We start from the raw sequence: 16,691 nt of genomic DNA, 5'->3' as shown, positions 1-16,691 counted from the left end.
GGCTCTTCCCTGTGAGAACTTCTGGTCTGGAGTAGAGAATCACCTCAGGCATTCTGCAAATGCTAGTTGGAAGAAGGAGTGTGTCAGTACCACCTACCGACTTCCCCTCACTGGTGTTGACCCTTCTGCCACTTTCCCCTCCCCAGAGCCTTACCGGCTCCCCATGTGACCACTTCATAGCTAAACTCACACTCTGAGGACTTCAGCTGGCTCATGACCAGGCTGAAGAGTGGCTGTTTCACAGTGGCCTTGCTCTCTGGTCTCAGACCTTGAGTGTTGGACCTAGCTATGCCCTAGACACCTCCCTGACCTTGGGCAGATTTCACACTTGCACCCCACACTATGGGCACTGTAGGAAAGAAATTAGAGTTCTAAGGAGAGACAGAGTTCTAAGTACAGAAGTGAAATTCTAGGCAGTAGGTAGCCTAATGGGCTCAAGCTATAAAATCAATAGTAATATAAAGTGTGAGGCATGATAGAAACACAGAGGGAGAGCTGATAATTTAACTTCTGGTTCTAATTTTGGTACCAAATCATTTTTTCAGCTAGTCATCAAATCATGTTGAGATATAGGCTCAGAGAGGCTGCTGGATGGCTTGATTTAAATAGATTGAGACAGACAGTGGTATCCAGGTTTCCAGATCACTGACACTTCACTCTTCTGTCCTACCTTGGGCAAAATGTACTCCAGGTGCCCTACATCATTTCTTTCATTGTTATAGGAGCATATATAAAGATAAAACACTGTATAATAACAATATTAAATTATAACAATACTTCTCTGTTCCATTCTGTCTCAAGCTTAACTAAAGGATGATCTAAAACTTCTAAAGAGGCAGTCATGATGGTTCACACCAGCAATCTCAGCACTCAGGAGATGGAAGCAGGGTCATCAGGAGTCAGAGGCTATCCTTTGCTATGTAGTGAGTGTGAGACCAGTATGAGCTACATGAGACCTTGTTCTTAAAACTAAAGTGGGCATAAGGGACCTCTAAGGAATTACATAGTGTTTTCTGTAGCTAGAGTTTTCCTGCCTTGCCCACAGTCAGGACAAATCTTTGTCATCCGCCAGTCCCACAGCCGCTCAGACCCAACCAAGTAAACACAGAGACTTATATTGCTTACAAACTATATGGCCATGGCAGGCTTCTTGTTAACTGTTCTTATAGCTTAAATTGATCCATTTCCATAAATCTATACCTTGCCACGTGGCTAGTGGCTTACCGGCATCTTCATGGCGGCTGGCAGTGACTCCTTCCGCCTTCCTGATCTTTCTTTTCTCCTCTCTGTTAGTCCTGCCTATACTTCCTGCCTAGCCTCTGGCCAAGCAGTGTTTTATTTATTGACCAATCAGAGCAACACGTGTGCCATACAGAACATCCCACAGCAGGTTTCTATGATTTCACAAAGGGAAAGGAAATTAGTGTGTGTGAGTGTGAGCACGCATACATACATGCACACTTTATGTTGCTGGAGAGGGGTGCAAAGGAAAATTTAAGAGAAAGGGATGTTTAAGTCCACAAGTGTTTGGTTTTACTTGTTTTTTGAACTGAGCTTTAGGGAAATATCCAAAGATCACACACACACACACACACACACACACACACACACACACTTAATGCTCAAGTATCAAATTTACAGTCCTTATCAGCTTTCCTAGTGCTTATGTTCCAGACATATGCCACCATGCCGGGCAGGCCCCAGGGCAGTAAGTGTATTAACACAAAACACCACAGGAGAACTGATGGATTATGAGAGGTCACTTCTACCGTAGGCATATAAAGCCTGTGCCTTTTGAAAATGGTCAAAAGAGCATTTTGAAAGGCTTTCTTGGGGGAACATTTATTGAAAAGCCTGTCTTCCCAGCCACAGATGGATCCAATTAGTTTCCTTCCTCTATATTCATTCAGTTCCTGTCTGGAAAGTGGGAGGGGTTATTTATATACGTGTGAACTGGGAGGAAGGAGGGCTCCACAGCTTGCCATCTAACTGTGTGCAGAATTCTGGCACCCTTTGCTTGGCCCTTGGCTGCTTTCCCCACATGGTGTCTGGTACCAGAGACATAAAATTATGAATAAACCAGTAACTGTCCTAGCTTCCACAATGCAGGACACATGTTTTTCATGAACACTAAATTCAGGTTTGGTTTTTTTTTTTTTTTTTGAGAGAGAGAGAATTAAGCCTGGGTTCTGACATTAATTCTTACTTGTCGTCCTCTTGGCAGAGTGGGTTGTTTATTTCTATCACAGAGAAACATTAACTCCTTTTTGCATGTTTTGCAAACCTAACTCCCTTTTTAAAAATAGAAATCCTTGCTGTCTTTACCATGCATCTGTATGGATTCCGATTGATAATTCCAGTCGGCTTATGTTTTCAGTCATTTCCTGTGTTCTCTATTTTGGGGCTATGCTAAAAAATTTAGGTGTTAAATACAGCCTTTCCTTGTTTTTCTTGAAGTTCTTGGACACCACAGCCATATATATATATTGGTGCTCAATGATACTTATTTTTAAAGTAATTTCTCTAGGACTGATTCCTTCTATTAGAATTTGAAATCCTATACATTGTCCACAGAAATCAGACATGTCAATGTCTACTTGTCTCACCCTTGACTACTCTCCCTCTTGGAACAGGCTTCCGGCATACTACCTTGCTGCTAGCTCTCAATCTGTCAAACTTACTGTTTCCCATCAAGTTATTAGAAGTAATGCCATTTCAAACATTGTTTGAATTTATTTGAACAATATTGACAAATATGTCTTAAATATACTCCTTTCTCAAAGGACACAATCCTGTATGGACAACCACCTGGTAGTTTTCCTATCCACTGACCTTTACTTCGGAAGGTTCGGACACTATAGGAACTGTGAGGACTTTAGTCAGGACAACTGCAAAGGAGTCAGGACTACTGATAGATCAAGCTCAACCCTAAGGACAACAAAATTTATAGACAATGCACAGAGAGATGGGATAGAAAGTGACAACGACAAGAAAACATCAAGATTGGTTGTCTGTTGTAGCACTGCTATGCTGACTTGCTGGGATTCTTGTTGACGGTAGACTGTAATTGTTTGAATGAAAATAGCCCCCACTGGCTCGTAAGGAGTATCAATATTAGGAGATGTGGACTTGTTGGAGGAAGTGTGTCACTGGGGGTGGGTTTTGAGGTTTCAGAGGCTCAAGCCAGGCCCAGTGGCTCACTCTCTCTTCCTGCGCCTGCTGATCCAGATGTAGAACTCTTGGCTCCTTCTCCAGTACCATATCTGCCTGCATGCCACCATGTTTCCCATCATGAGCATAATGGACTAAATCTCTGAACTGTAAGCTGGCCCCAATTAAATGTTCTCATTTGTAAGAGTTTCCATGATCAGGGTGTCTCTTCAAACAATAGAAACCCTAAGACACAGACGAAATATGTAGATATTGGGGTGGAAGATGAAGACCTTGATTAGGTATAGGTGATTAGACACCCAAGAAGTAGGTTCTTCTCTAAATTAACATTATAGAATTCTTGTTAAACTTTGACCTCCCAGGCTGAAGACAACACCCAAAGAGGAAATCTAGTTGAAAGAGAGCTCAGGAGAACCTAACAAGTTTGGTCAAGAAGAAAGCAAGCTGGTACTGACCAGGAAGCTTCCCCTCTGATGGCTAGCCTCTGTGGTACCAAAGGTACGATACAGGGTGATGGTAGGAAAAAGTCAGTAACAGTCTTACCTAGCTGTGAACCATGTGAGCTACACTAATGTCCAGTAGGGCAAGATATGTTCATGGGTAGAATAATGCCACAAATGATACAGTAGTAACCAACTACTTTCTGGTTGGAATTAAGACCTGTTCCACAAGGAGAGACCTAATACTGTGAATCTAGCCAAGACCCATGTTTAGTTCACAGGCCCAGTGGGTAAAACTATTACTACTGCTATTTTTCTAAAGGGACATGGTATCAAACTACCCTCTAAATCCATATTTTGATGCCCATAGATTAGCACAGCTCTCAAACCTCATCAGAGAAGTTTTCTACAACTGGCCAGAGCACAGAGAATAAATGTCTGTGGATTCCTCACCACAAATCATATCTAATGGCCATCTATTACAACCTCTCTCCAAAAGGCTCAGGAACCATCACAGAAAAGAGTCAGAAAGAGTGCAAGAACCTGACATCAGGGCAATCAAAGTGAAACAAAGTCCTCTGGGCATTACAGGACCACTGGCCCTCATGAACTCGGATGTAGTTGCCTGCATAAGACTTATACAAGATCAGGCCAGTCCAAAGTTCAGCTTACAAGTGTGGGACTTACAAGCCCCTAACACAAGCTGAAGAGCCATTTCACTTGATGCATTCTGAAGGAGGGAATGTCAGTTTTCTTCAAGGGTGTGGTCCCTGGCAGGTCAACTCTGCTCCTTTGCAAGGCTCCACACCCATGAGTATATGGACAGTACAAACTGGATTCAGTGAGATATAAAACACATTCACACATGAAGTTGGGAGAGAGTGGATATGGAAGAAGTGGGAGAAATATGATCAAAATACATTACATGGATAAAATTCTCAAAGAATTAAAAAAAGTTTTTAAAGAATATTCCTTCTCAATGCTGTCTCCTCAGCTGAATGAGCACTGTTGTCCCACAGTGACAAAATGGACTGGTTTCTAATGGTGACCATAAGCAGGTCATCAATATGGCTTAAATTCTCAATGTCAATCAGTGTTGTTGAAACATACATAAAAAATTCCTCTATAAAGTTGTAAATGCAGCCAGTTTGACTCCCTTAAATGATTTAAATGAAATGGAGTAAGACTTACTTAACCGTAAACATATCTATTTAAAAATGTTAGTTGAAAATTTAAAAAGTAACCAAGGACTTGTGACTCATACTTGTAATCCCAGCACTTGGAAGGCTGAGCTGAGATTTCCAAGAGTTCATCCATGTCAGCCTGAGCTACATAGTGAATCTAAGCCCTCCTGGGTTACAGTATGAACACACACACACACACACACACACACACACACACAACCAAAAATACAAAACAAAAAAATCCTCACCAAAAACAAAAACAAATCATAAAAAAAACACCAAGAACAAACAGAAAGAAAGAAACTTTCAGAAAATAGAAGTTTATGTTCCACAAACTTAAGATTGCCCTAATTTGGGGATTTCTCTTCATAGATGCACTTTATGCTTAATTCAGGAAATATCTTAAATTTGTCCCACAACGCAGGCAGTGCACATATTATTATTGGACTATTAATATCAGAATACTAGCATGAATGACCAAAAGTAAACCAATAAGAGCTAATGAGTGTTCTTGAAAATCTGTCATTCACAGCCTCTACATTTCATTTATTCCAGGGCTCCACAGTTTTTCCATTCCATGTCTTAAATGTGCCTCTCCTTCTGTATATACATAATTTGACTAGTATGGTCAGTGTCATTACCTGTAACCTCCCTGAAATTAGGGTTCATACTTCTTCATTCTTCAATATAGACATACCTCCCTAAGTATCTATTTGTAGAACCAAATCAATTATAAGCTTAAATAAGTACCTTTTTTTTTTCATTAAAAAGTAGAGAAAAGACAACATAAAACTCGTGCTTCAGGCATAATCCCAGCACTCAGAAGGCTAAGCTCGTGAGTTTGAGGTCAAACTGGGCTAGAGAGTGAGATGACTGTCTTTTTTAAAAATGAAAAATAATGTCTTTTGACTTACCATAATTTATAGTAACACTGACTAGTGAAACAGTCATAATTTCCTTCACTTTTTCTGAAAAGAAATGTATGTGTGCCAGATGTATGTGATGCCGGCTTTCATGTGCACATGGGCATGCGCCCTATGTGCAGGGTTGGAACCAGAGAAGAATGCCTAGTGTCCTGCTCTATCTTTCTCAACCTTATCCTTGAAGTGAGATCTCTCACTGAACCTCAAGCAGGTTTCAGCTAAGGCCCCACAGTGCTAGGGTAACTGATCCACACCTAGCTTTTTATCCAACTCCTTGATTTGAATTCAAGTCTTCCTGCTTGCTCAGGAAGTACTTTTATATCCACTGTGCCATCTCCCTAGCCACCAGTGATTATTTTAATATGAATTCCTTCAGTTTTATTCAACATGTTACTTCTGAGATGATTTTGTACAGAATCTTGATAAAATATTCCATAGGTGAAATGAGTGCTTTGAACTAACTGTAACTTAAAATCACTTTAAAATATAAATTCCTAAGCCTTAAATATTAACCCCCATTCTCCAGACGCCTTTTCATTTTTTTCTATAATTTGTTCCAAATAGCTTCAGAATTTCTTAAAAGTATTAGAGTTTAAAAAAAGTATTAGAGTATACAGTTTGCCTTCTATTGGTATTCTGCAATGGCCCCCTTTCTCCCTTCTCTCCTCACACCTCTTTTCTCACTCTCCTGCTTCTCCCTCATCTGTTTCTTGATAAACTGGGGGAGGGGGGGTTCCCATATATGTCCCAACACAAATTTACATTCTAGTGGGGGAAGTGTGAATGTATCATTAAGTCCAGAGAACTATGAATAGTTCCTAGTAACTAGAGTGACACAGTAAAATACATACTTGTGTCTCCATCAAATACTGCTGACAAAAGAAATTTACCCCTCCCCTTTCTTAGAGACATAGTACTGTATGAAACATTGTCTGCTGTTTTTTGAAATAAGCATTTTGAACTGACATTTTCTTTGGAGTCACTGTTTTCTCAGCCTATGAGCCTATGTATAAAAACCATACAACAGAGCAGTCTAGCGATTCTTTTATTTCCATTCAAAAAATTTATTTTTTGCTTAAAGAATACAGACTAAGCTTTAAAACAACACTGCCAAAAAGCCCAGGATTGTTAAGGAAGTCTTCCTAGGCATTACAGGCATCTGGCTTTTCTTCATCTTTTCTAGTGAGGTTAGGATACAGAAACTTAGAATAAGGATAATACCTGCCAACATTAGTACAAAATTCAGTTACGTGCAAAACAAATAAACAAACAAAAATCCCTGAGCACGAAAACAGTCTTCATCTCAACAGAATCTAGTATTGGTTCTGTGTTGAGACAGGTCTATGTAAACCAGTTTGTCCTGGAAGCTGCTATGTAGCCCAGGCTGACTTTGAACTTATTATTCCGCCTCAACTTCTCAAGTGCTGAGATTACAGGTATGGGCCACCACACCTAGAAATTTTTTTCTACATTGTAGCAAATATTTGAACAGTTTAGACAAATGCAAACTAGCTGTAGGGTTTTATAAGCTAGACTGTCTCCCTTTGTTAAGCACAGCTAAATTATCTGATAGAATTATAACAGAGAAGCAATACATGGAGTTCTCAACCAAGAGAATCCAAGCTCCATAATCAACTGGAACCTTTTATCACATTTTTATACTGTCCTTTTCTACATGACTGTGTTCTTGAAACATTACAATTAGCAAAATGTTCAAAGGAAAAAACTGTTAATTCAAGATACGGTAACTAGAGGGAAGTGTACAGTTTCACCAAGTCTTCAGTCTGGATGATGGAGTCAGTCTTACTTCTTCACAAAATATTTCAGTTGCTCCTGTAGGAAAATGATCTGCTCATACTTCTGTTTCTCCTGCAACTTGAGCTGTTCTAGCTCAGACTGGAAATGACTCTTGAGGGTCAGGTTTTCCAATTTTCCGAGGAGATCTTTCTGTCTTTGTGCTTTGCCCTGAATCTTCTGGAGCTTTTTCTCCTTGTAGTGAATCAGCTTCTGAATTCCCAAAATTATTGAACTATGACCTTCATTAGCTTCGCACAAGCTAAACTCAATAAACTTGGTTTGTAGCTCCCTTTCCAAATCATCTTCCTTCTCCTCTCCATCCTCCTCTTCTTCTTCATCCTCCTCCTCTCCATCCCTTTCCTCTTCATCCTCATCCTTATGCTCATCCTTCTCTTGATCGTCATCCTGACGGCTAGAATCACGGAATGTGTTCTGAGGCACAGCACATTCTGATGAGCTATGCCCAGTTATTTCGGTGGGTACCGGAAGCCCCGGAATACAGTCTGGACTCTGGACTGCCTTGGTTTCATCATCAACAGCGATTTCCCATCGGCTGCTGATGGCTTCGGCATCTGAACGCAGCAGTCTCTTCACTTCCTTTTCCACATCTTTCGAGTCAACGTAGCCACCACAGCCACCTTCACTTTGCTTCCCGTCCGGGAGCTTTCTTGTCGGTTTCCGAAACCGCTTCTTTCTGACATTCTTCAGTGGTGGGGTGATGCCATGCTTCCAAGTATATTTGTTCCCTGTCTCCCCTTGGCGTCCCAGGGCCGTAGCCCCGGCAGCAGGGGCTGGTTCTTCTGGAGAAGAGCGGGGATCGCCCTCGGCACTGCACACAAGCATCTGGGAAATATCCGCCGTTTTATAAAAGGTTTTCCTGTCGTGAGTTTTCAGGCTTCCAATCACACAGGGCAAATCGACGACTCTGGCGGACAGCGAAACGTCATCCACCTGAAGGACGGCGTGCCGTGCATCCGGAGATAGGTCAATTTTTAGTCTCTCTCTCATGGCGGCATTTCCAGAACGTATGATCTGCCTGACCCTGGAGGCCTGATCCGGGGGCAGGCGCAGGATAAACTGGTTCTCCAGTTCGGGAGGAAGCTCGTCGTCGTGGTTTTCACTCATCTCGGCTCTAGGAGGCTGTGCGAGGCCTGGGCCTGGACCTGTCTTGCCCTGGGGATCCTGGGGGCGACTGGGGAGGGCTTCGGCTGGGGTCTGTGTGATGCAGCAGCAGCAGCAGCAGCAGCAGCAGCAGCAGCAGCAGCGAGGGCGGCGACGCCTCAGGGAGTGTGTCCCCAGTGGGTAGGGTCAGTCAGCACGCTGGGACCTGGTGCCTTCGTGTGCTCACACACACACACACACACACAAACGCACACTCGCCGCACAGCTGGCCTCCAACCGCTGCCTCAGGCCTCGGTGGGCTTCTGCAGGCTTTGGCGCCTCCACTGGTCCCGGCTTCTGCACGCCACCGATGGCCTCACGGCCTCCACGTACCCCTGCGTGCCTCCGTAGTCCTCCCTGGGCCTCCGCAGTCCTCCCTGAACCTCCGCAGTCCTCCGTGGGCCTCTGCAGTCCTCCCTGGGCCTCTGCAGTCCTCCCTGGGCCTCTGCAGGTCCTCCCTGGGTCTCCACGCACCTCCCTAGGCCTCCACGGTCCTCCCTGGGTCTCCACTCGCCTCACTGAGCCTCCACGAACCTCCGCAGTCCTCCACGATCCTCTCCGGTCCCCCGCGGTCCTCCCTGGTCCTCCGCAACCGTCCCAAATCTTCCCTCCCGGCAGCTGCTGGGACCTCGAGGCAGCAGCGCATGCACTTCCGCCACGTGGACCGGAACTGACTTCGAAACGCCCCACCCCCCTCGCTCCACCCCCACCCCAGCTAGCAAGAGGCACTTCCGGTTAAGCAGGGGGAGCCTCCTAGAGGCAAACCGGAAGTGTCTAAAGTGTGGTTTTCCCATGCGGGGACCCTGGGCCTTCCGGTTACTTCCATTTTTTATTGTTGTTGTTGTGTGTTTCTTGGTGTTTGTTTTCCACGGCCGACCGTAAAAGCCGGGCCGTGTCTGGTGGCTCGGGAGCCGGTATAGCTCGTCCTCCGGCCAGGGCTGCCCGCCTCCTGCTGGCATCTTGGCCATCTCAACATGAACCGGACCTCCCCATCCTCTCCCTTATTTCTAGTCTTTTAGAGAAGGGCGGGAGGCTGCTGGGCTACAGGGGTCCCAGCCCAAACGTTCCAAAAGCCAGAAACATGGGGCAGGGCGCGGGGGGCTTTTCCTAAACAAGTACTTGGTCCTGGTGTGAGTTGTAAATGCCAAGCTAAAAGCTGTATTTGCAATCGGGAGCTGTTTGCTAGTAACTGTAGACAGGGCGCAACCACTCTTTACCCCTAGACAGCCTAATGTTGGATCAGGAAAACGAGAATACAGCATTTTCTTTTCATCAACAAAGAACCCTCACCACTAAATTCTGGAAAATCACACTGGTAGAATATTTAAATAAAGTTTAAATGTAAGGACAGGTACGTGTTATAAATGCTGGCATTTTCACATACCTTGAGCCTTTAAGTAAAATTTAAATTTAAGGACAAGTGCACATTATAAATGCTGACAAGATGCACAAATGCATTAATGTGGGCTGCCACTGAATGGAATTTTGAATAGCCTCAGTTTCTCCTTCTGCTATCTTTGAAGTAAAAAGCAGTCCCGCAGTCTATTCATTTTGTTCACTCACCCACACTGCAACACAAATAATTTTGAAGGCCTACTATAGCCGTGTTTTGGTGAGATAAGGTATGAATAGACTGTGGTCATTAATAGCTACTTATCTATGAGTACTATAAAGCACAAAATAAATCAAGAAATTGAGGTTAATAAAAGAATTACCTATAACTCGTTTTTAAAAAATCTGGATCAGTTTTATTATTGAGTTTTTAAAACTCAATGAAAACAAATTATATTAAAGGCGGGTGGAGATGATAGGCCCAGACCAGCTCCAAAATAACTAAGTAGTAGCTGAGGATAACTTCCCAAGTGCTGAGCGTGCATTACTGCATGCAATAAGCATTATTAGAAATAGAAATCACTCTTATAATTTCAAAGTTTCAGGTCATATAGTCAGATTTTTTTTTTTTTTTTTTTTTTTTTTTTTTTTTTTGAGCAGAGGACCGAACCCAGGACCTTGTACTTGCTAGGCAAGCGCTCTACCACTGACCTAAATCCCCAACCCCAAGAATTTTTTAAAGTATTATATAACATATATGTATGTCAACAACAGAAAGCTGAGGCTAATGTAATCAAAGCAAGGGTCAAGGCCCAGCCCCATTGAGCAACACAACTTGGCAACTTTGGTCACATGGTTATGTCTTTAGAATCAAGGATATAAGAAAGGGCATGTGGAATCTCCCTCCATGATTAAGGAAAGCCACTGAGGTCAAGCATGTGTTAGGGGTGTCCCTGCATGGAGGTCAAGAGAGGCTATTGTGTGAAGCTGTGAAAGTGAAGCCTGAATTGTATTGGAGACCCCAAGATTTTGGAGATGCCAGAGTCATGCAGTACCAATCATGGAGAGCTGCAGACAGGGTGTGGGACCAGCTCAAGAGAAGGAAATGTGTTGCAGTCAACAAAGCTGGGGGAGTTGGAGTTCTGAAGACTGCTTTAACATCAAACATGGGGATCCAGAACTTGGAGTCAGCCTGGCTTTGGTGGTTCCTTTCCTCCATTTTTGAAATTAGTAATGGGTATTCTCTATCATTGTAGTTGGAAGTGTGATCTGTGTTTCTAATTTTGCTCCTGTGCATGCTTTCTTGCCCCCCTATGCTGTCCCATGAACCTAATGGACTGAACTTCTGAAACTGTACACAAGCCTACAATTCACTGCTTCCTCTCATAAGAGTTTCCTTGGTTGTGGTGTTTATTTACAGCAACAGGATAGTGACCAAGATACATAGTTTTATTTAACAAATAACAATAACATATTAGTATTTTAAACAGATATAAAATTGACCCAAAAAGAAAATTCAAAAAAACTAATGAGAATAATATTTTTGATCTCTTTCTTCACTTTAATGGATCCTATTATATACTCACTGTACTATTCTGTCCTCAGACTAGTACTTGGCTTCAAGACAGAACTATTTCATGCTTTATTATCTATTGTTTTCTGGTGGTAACTATTACTATAGTCATAGACTTATTTAAAAGTTCATTTTTCTCCAGAAATGTTCATTCGTTTTCTTATTTGCATAGACACTTCAGTAAAGGTCATTTCTTGGGTTGCATTATTCATTTCTTATCTGTTTGTAAATATTTGTCTGCCACTGCAGGACAGTGAGTTTTATCATTTGTAATGAAATTCTAGATAAGATGCTTTAGGAAACATTTGTGCTAGGGATAAAGAATGGTGACTTAAAGAAGTGACTAAGTGGAAAACTATTTTTACCACAGGCAATACCACCCACCCAGTCTTCCTGGAGAGGAGGATTTCACACACTAAAAAGATAGAGATAATTCAGGAAAGAGCATCCTTCTAAATGAGTCGTAATTTCACATTCAATGCAATGTGATAAAGAAACAGGGAAGAACCAGCTCAAATCTATGTATGCATCTGTCAAACAGTTATAAAAATTGCTTCAGCGATAACACATAGAAGATAGCCACATTATTCATGCTTGAAGGCACTTTTGCTGATATTTTGAACAAATGTTGATAGATTAACGAATGGGTGAGGTTTTTTTTTCTTTTTGATTGTGTGTGTGTGTGTGTGTGTGTGTGTGTGTGTGTGTGCTGCATGCATCCTCAAATGTGTGCATGCAGATGCTAGAGAAGGAAATTGGGTGTCGCCTTCCTCTATCATTCTCTGCCTTACTTTTCCTACTTCTTTACATGTCTTTCTTTAATGTGTCTGTGAGTGTGTGCACCTGCCTGAGTGTACCATGCATGCATATGAAAGTCGGAGGACACCTTGTAGAAGTTGGTTCTCTCCTTCCACTATGTGGGATAATATCCCGAGGTCAGCAGGCTTGGCAGTAAGTACCTTTACCAACCAAGCCATCTCACCCACCTACCACATTTAAAAAAAATATTTTAAAAATTTGTGTAATTATAATTGCATTATTTCCATTTCCCTGTTCACGTTCCTCTGTCCAAACCCTCCCATCTACCACCCTGCTTTTTCTCTTTCAAATTCATAGTCTCTCTCTCTCTCTCTCTCTCTCTCTCTCTCTCTCTCTCTCTCTCTCTCTCTCTTTTTTAATTGTGTATATGTATGTATGTATGTATGTGTATATTTGACTCTTCCTACCCTACCAGCCTGTTAATAGCTCCTCCTTGACAGGTAGAGGCTTCTGTGCCCCTCCCCCACCCATGCCCAAAGGTTGATTAGCTGGATGTTGTGCAGACAAGGACAGCTGTGGTGAGTTCTAAAGAGCCAAATACCCGTCTTTCCAGCACATTTCAGTCAGAACTAAACCTGAACATTTAACAGGTTTAAGCTACTAGAAATTCTAAATTCTCTTTAAAGTCTCCATATTTATAATGCTCAACCTCAAGAAGTTTCATATGTGTACTCTTCAGGGTAATGGAGAGCTGGATTCTAAGTCTTGAGTCCTGACATTTTTGTACATTAAATTCTACACAGTAGTTTTCTTCATATTTCTTCTAGAAGTTGGTTGCATTGAATTTCTTAAATATATAGTAAAGCTTTAATACTTTTTATTTTGAGACAGTGCCTTGAGTATCCCAGGATGGCCTTGAATCCACCATGTAGCAGAGGCTAACCCTGAACTTATGATTTTCCTGTCTCTACCTTCCCAGGGCTAGACGCTCACCAAGCCTGGTTTATGTGGTTGTGGGATGGAACGTAGGGATTTGTGCATGATAAGCAAGTATTCTCCAGCTGTAAATCTTGCAGTTTTTGACCCATTATTTCTTAAAAACATTTTTGTACCTTCTACACCCCAAGTTATTCTGCTATATGAAGTGATTCTACAGGTAACTGCAACCCTGTTCATCCTTTGCTAAGTCTTTTTCCTCTGTGTGCTTCATTTTGGATCTTTTCTGTCACGTCTTAAATCTTACTCCTCACTGTAAATCTACTGTTAACCTCATCAACTATTTTTCATCCCGGGCACCATTATTTTTATCTGAAGAAGCAATAGTTGAGTCATTTTAAATATCTTCTATCTCTCTTTGCAATGTTCTTGCTTTCATTTCCTTTACCCTGGACATAGCAAATATAAGTTCAAACCCCGTGAGCCACAGAGATAAGTCTGGGTCCTTGCTCTTCAACTTCAAGAGTCTTCCATTCCACCAGAGAACATATGTTAGCATACAGCATAGGCACAATATGGAATGTCCCAGTCCAGTCACCTTAATGAGGAGTTTTTTGTCATTATAACTACTATAAACATATTCAACTTTGCTTCTTGGCCCATAAGTTTTAAGGTATTCGCTAGAAGATCTATTATAGGAAAAAAAATCACAGACATCTCTTTAGGTGATTTTGCCCAGCTACTGAAAAAAATGTTGTTCCAAGTGACACATTCAATATCCTGGGTACACAGGGTTCTGACACTAATTAGTAGGATTAATTACTATTCCTAGAGTTATCAGAGCTCTGAAAACTGTTCTGTTTTTCCCTTAGAAGTTATGAAAACCCCCTCTCCCTTTAGAAGTCTTAGCCTGCTTCAGGAACACTCCTCTCATTATCACACTGTTCTGAATACCCCCTCTTCTGTCTTCCCATCTCTTTCTCGTGTGTGTGTGTGTGTGTGTGTGTGTGTGTGTGTGTGTGCCTGCCCCTGTCTCATGTATGTGTGTCTATTTCTCTGTGTGTCTCTGTGTGTCTTTCTCTCTGTGTCTCTCTCTTTGTGTCTCTCATGTATGTGTATCTATCTTTGGTGTGTCTCTCTGTCTCTGTGTGTCTCTCGTGTGTGTGTGTGTGTGTGTGTGTGTGTGTCTGTGTGTCTGTGTGTGTGTGTGTGTGTGTCTGTGTGTGTCTCTGTGTGTGCCTGTGTGTGTGTCTCATGTATGTGTGTCTCTGTGTGTGTCTCTCTATCTCATGTATGTGTGTCTATCTCTCTGTGTGTCTCTCTGTGTGCATCTTTGTGTCTCACTGTGTGTGTGCCTGTGTGTCTGTTTGTGCCTGTGTGTCTGTGTACCTGTGTGTCTGTGTGTGTGTGTGCCTGTGTGTCTGTGTGTGTCTCTGTGTGTGTGTGTCTCTGTGTGTGTGTGCATGTGTCTGTGTGTGTCTGTGTGTGTGTGTGCCTGTGTGTCTGTGTGTGTCTGTGTGTGTGTCTGTGTCTCTGTGTGTGCCTGTGTGTCTGTGTGTCTGTCTGTGTGTGTGTCTGTGTCTCTGTGTGTGCCTGTGTGTCTGTGTGTCTGTCTGTGTGTGTGTCTGTGTGTGTGTGTGTGTGTGTGTGTCTGTGTCTGTATGTGTGTCTGTGTCTCTGTGTGTGTGTCTCTGTGTGTGTGTGACTGTGTGTGTGTCTGTGTGTGTCTGTGTGTGTGTCTGTGTCTCTGTGTGTGCCTGTGTGTCTGTGTGTGTGTGTGTCTGTGTGTGTGTCTGTGTCTCTCTGTGTGTGTGTGTATGCCTGTGTGTGTGTCTGTGTGTGTGTGTCTGTGTCTCTGTGTGTGTGCACGGTACCCTCCCTTCCACTTGCTATGTATTCTCTCCACAGCTCCTTGCTCTTCCTGCCCTTTGAATTCTAAACTCGTAGCTTCCCTGACTTCTGATTCTAGGAGGTTGCCCGAGATTGGGGGAGACTTTCCTCTCTCTAGCCAGAGCTGAGGAAAGTGCTGGAAGGACACCCCATTTTTTCCCCCTCTTTTCAAGAGTTGCTGTCTTGTGAGGCCTGCTGTCCAATGTGTGAAAACCATTGTTTGGTATATCTTGTTGAGTTTGCTATTTCTTTAAAGCAGAATTCTGTTGCTCTGTGACACCTGAAAATAAAAATCTTAACCTCGTATTAAAAACCAACAACAACAACACAATACCAATGAGTTTTTTAATTTGATGAACTATTCCAAAAGGGTAAGTATTTTTATAGATGTGTTTATTTTTACTTATGTGTATATATGTGTCCCTGCACATGCACCATATGAGTGCAGGTGCCCTAAGAGACCAGGGAGCATTGAAACCCTGGAACTGGAGTTACAGACAATCGTATTCCGCCAGCTGTCAGTGCCGGGAATTGAACCTGGGTTCTATACAAGAGCAGTAAGCCCCCTTGACTACTGCACCATCTCTCTAGTCCCCCCACAGAGTATTTTGATAAATTTCAAACAGATGTCCATCTATTTTTGTCAAAAAAGCAAAACATCTAGCTTGAAATGAGCAGAGATGTCCACTCGTCCAGAGGTCAGATAGGGCGCTATTGAGATCATCTTTTACAGAGTCCACATGTTCTGTTTTGTAGAAAGGTTCTAGCTTTGAATCTTGATTTTCTATATTTAATTTGGAGTACCTGTAGAAGTTGGGGGATTAGACAGGAGTCAGCACAGAAGGAGGGGCCTTAATAGGTTATAGATAGTAGGGCACAGGAGTGGGGGGATCTTAATAAGGTATAGATAGTAGGGCACAAGTAAAATGAGAGTAGGAAAGGGAGAGATTGGTGGCTGACGGGGTTAAACCATGAGTGGCTAAGGAGGTGAAGTTCCAAGGAAAGGAGGATTAAACTAACAAGTGGAGAATAAAAAGCCCACACGGAAACCTGCTGTGCTACAAAAACAAACAAACAAACAAACAAACAAAACAACAACAACAACAACAACAACAAAAACAAAAAACCATGCACCAGAGTTTGAAGGGAGATTCCCTGCATGGCTGGATAATGCTGTCCCTAGTAGCAATGAGATACTAAACAAAACTCCCAGTGTTGTGTATGGGATCTTTCCATAGAACTTGTTTATCAGGAAGGTTCCAGAAACTGCCCCCACCCAAATAATACAGATGCTTGCCTTTCCACTTGGTTGCCTACCGGAACCAGATGCTGAGACACTGTTGCTAAGGATACCACACACTTTGATTGCAACATGTTGAGAAATCTGTCTGGAACTGTGTGGTGATATTGTGTTCCCCAATATATTGTGAACACTAATAAACATGTCTGGGGTCAGAGAACAGAACAGCCACTAGATAGAGAGGCCAGAAAATGGTGGCACACACACCTTTAATCCTAGTATTCC

The 16,691-nt window shown here is 42.6% G+C and overlaps 2 protein-coding genes across 2 annotated transcripts in view; one reads left to right on the top strand and one right to left on the bottom strand.

The window, feature by feature from the left end:
* Positions 1 to 16,691, top strand: part of Ptprr (protein tyrosine phosphatase receptor type R) — a 246,902-nt gene that overhangs the window by 87,634 nt on the left and 142,577 nt on the right. The window lies entirely within an intron of this gene.
* Positions 6,759 to 9,308, bottom strand: LOC114699038 (transcription initiation factor TFIID subunit 7-like). The gene has a single exon (XM_028877963.2). It carries the CDS (start codon positions 8,638 to 8,640, stop codon positions 7,522 to 7,524), a length of 1,119 nt encoding a protein of 372 aa, XP_028733796.1. The 5' UTR covers positions 8,641 to 9,308; the 3' UTR covers positions 6,759 to 7,521.

The sequence above is a fragment of the Peromyscus leucopus genome, chromosome 18 (assembly GCF_004664715.2).
Source record: "Peromyscus leucopus breed LL Stock chromosome 18, UCI_PerLeu_2.1, whole genome shotgun sequence".
Classification (NCBI taxonomy): domain Eukaryota; kingdom Metazoa; phylum Chordata; class Mammalia; order Rodentia; family Cricetidae; genus Peromyscus; species Peromyscus leucopus.
The sequence above is the reverse complement of the archived record's forward strand: the minus strand, read 5'-3'. Positions and strand labels throughout refer to the sequence as shown.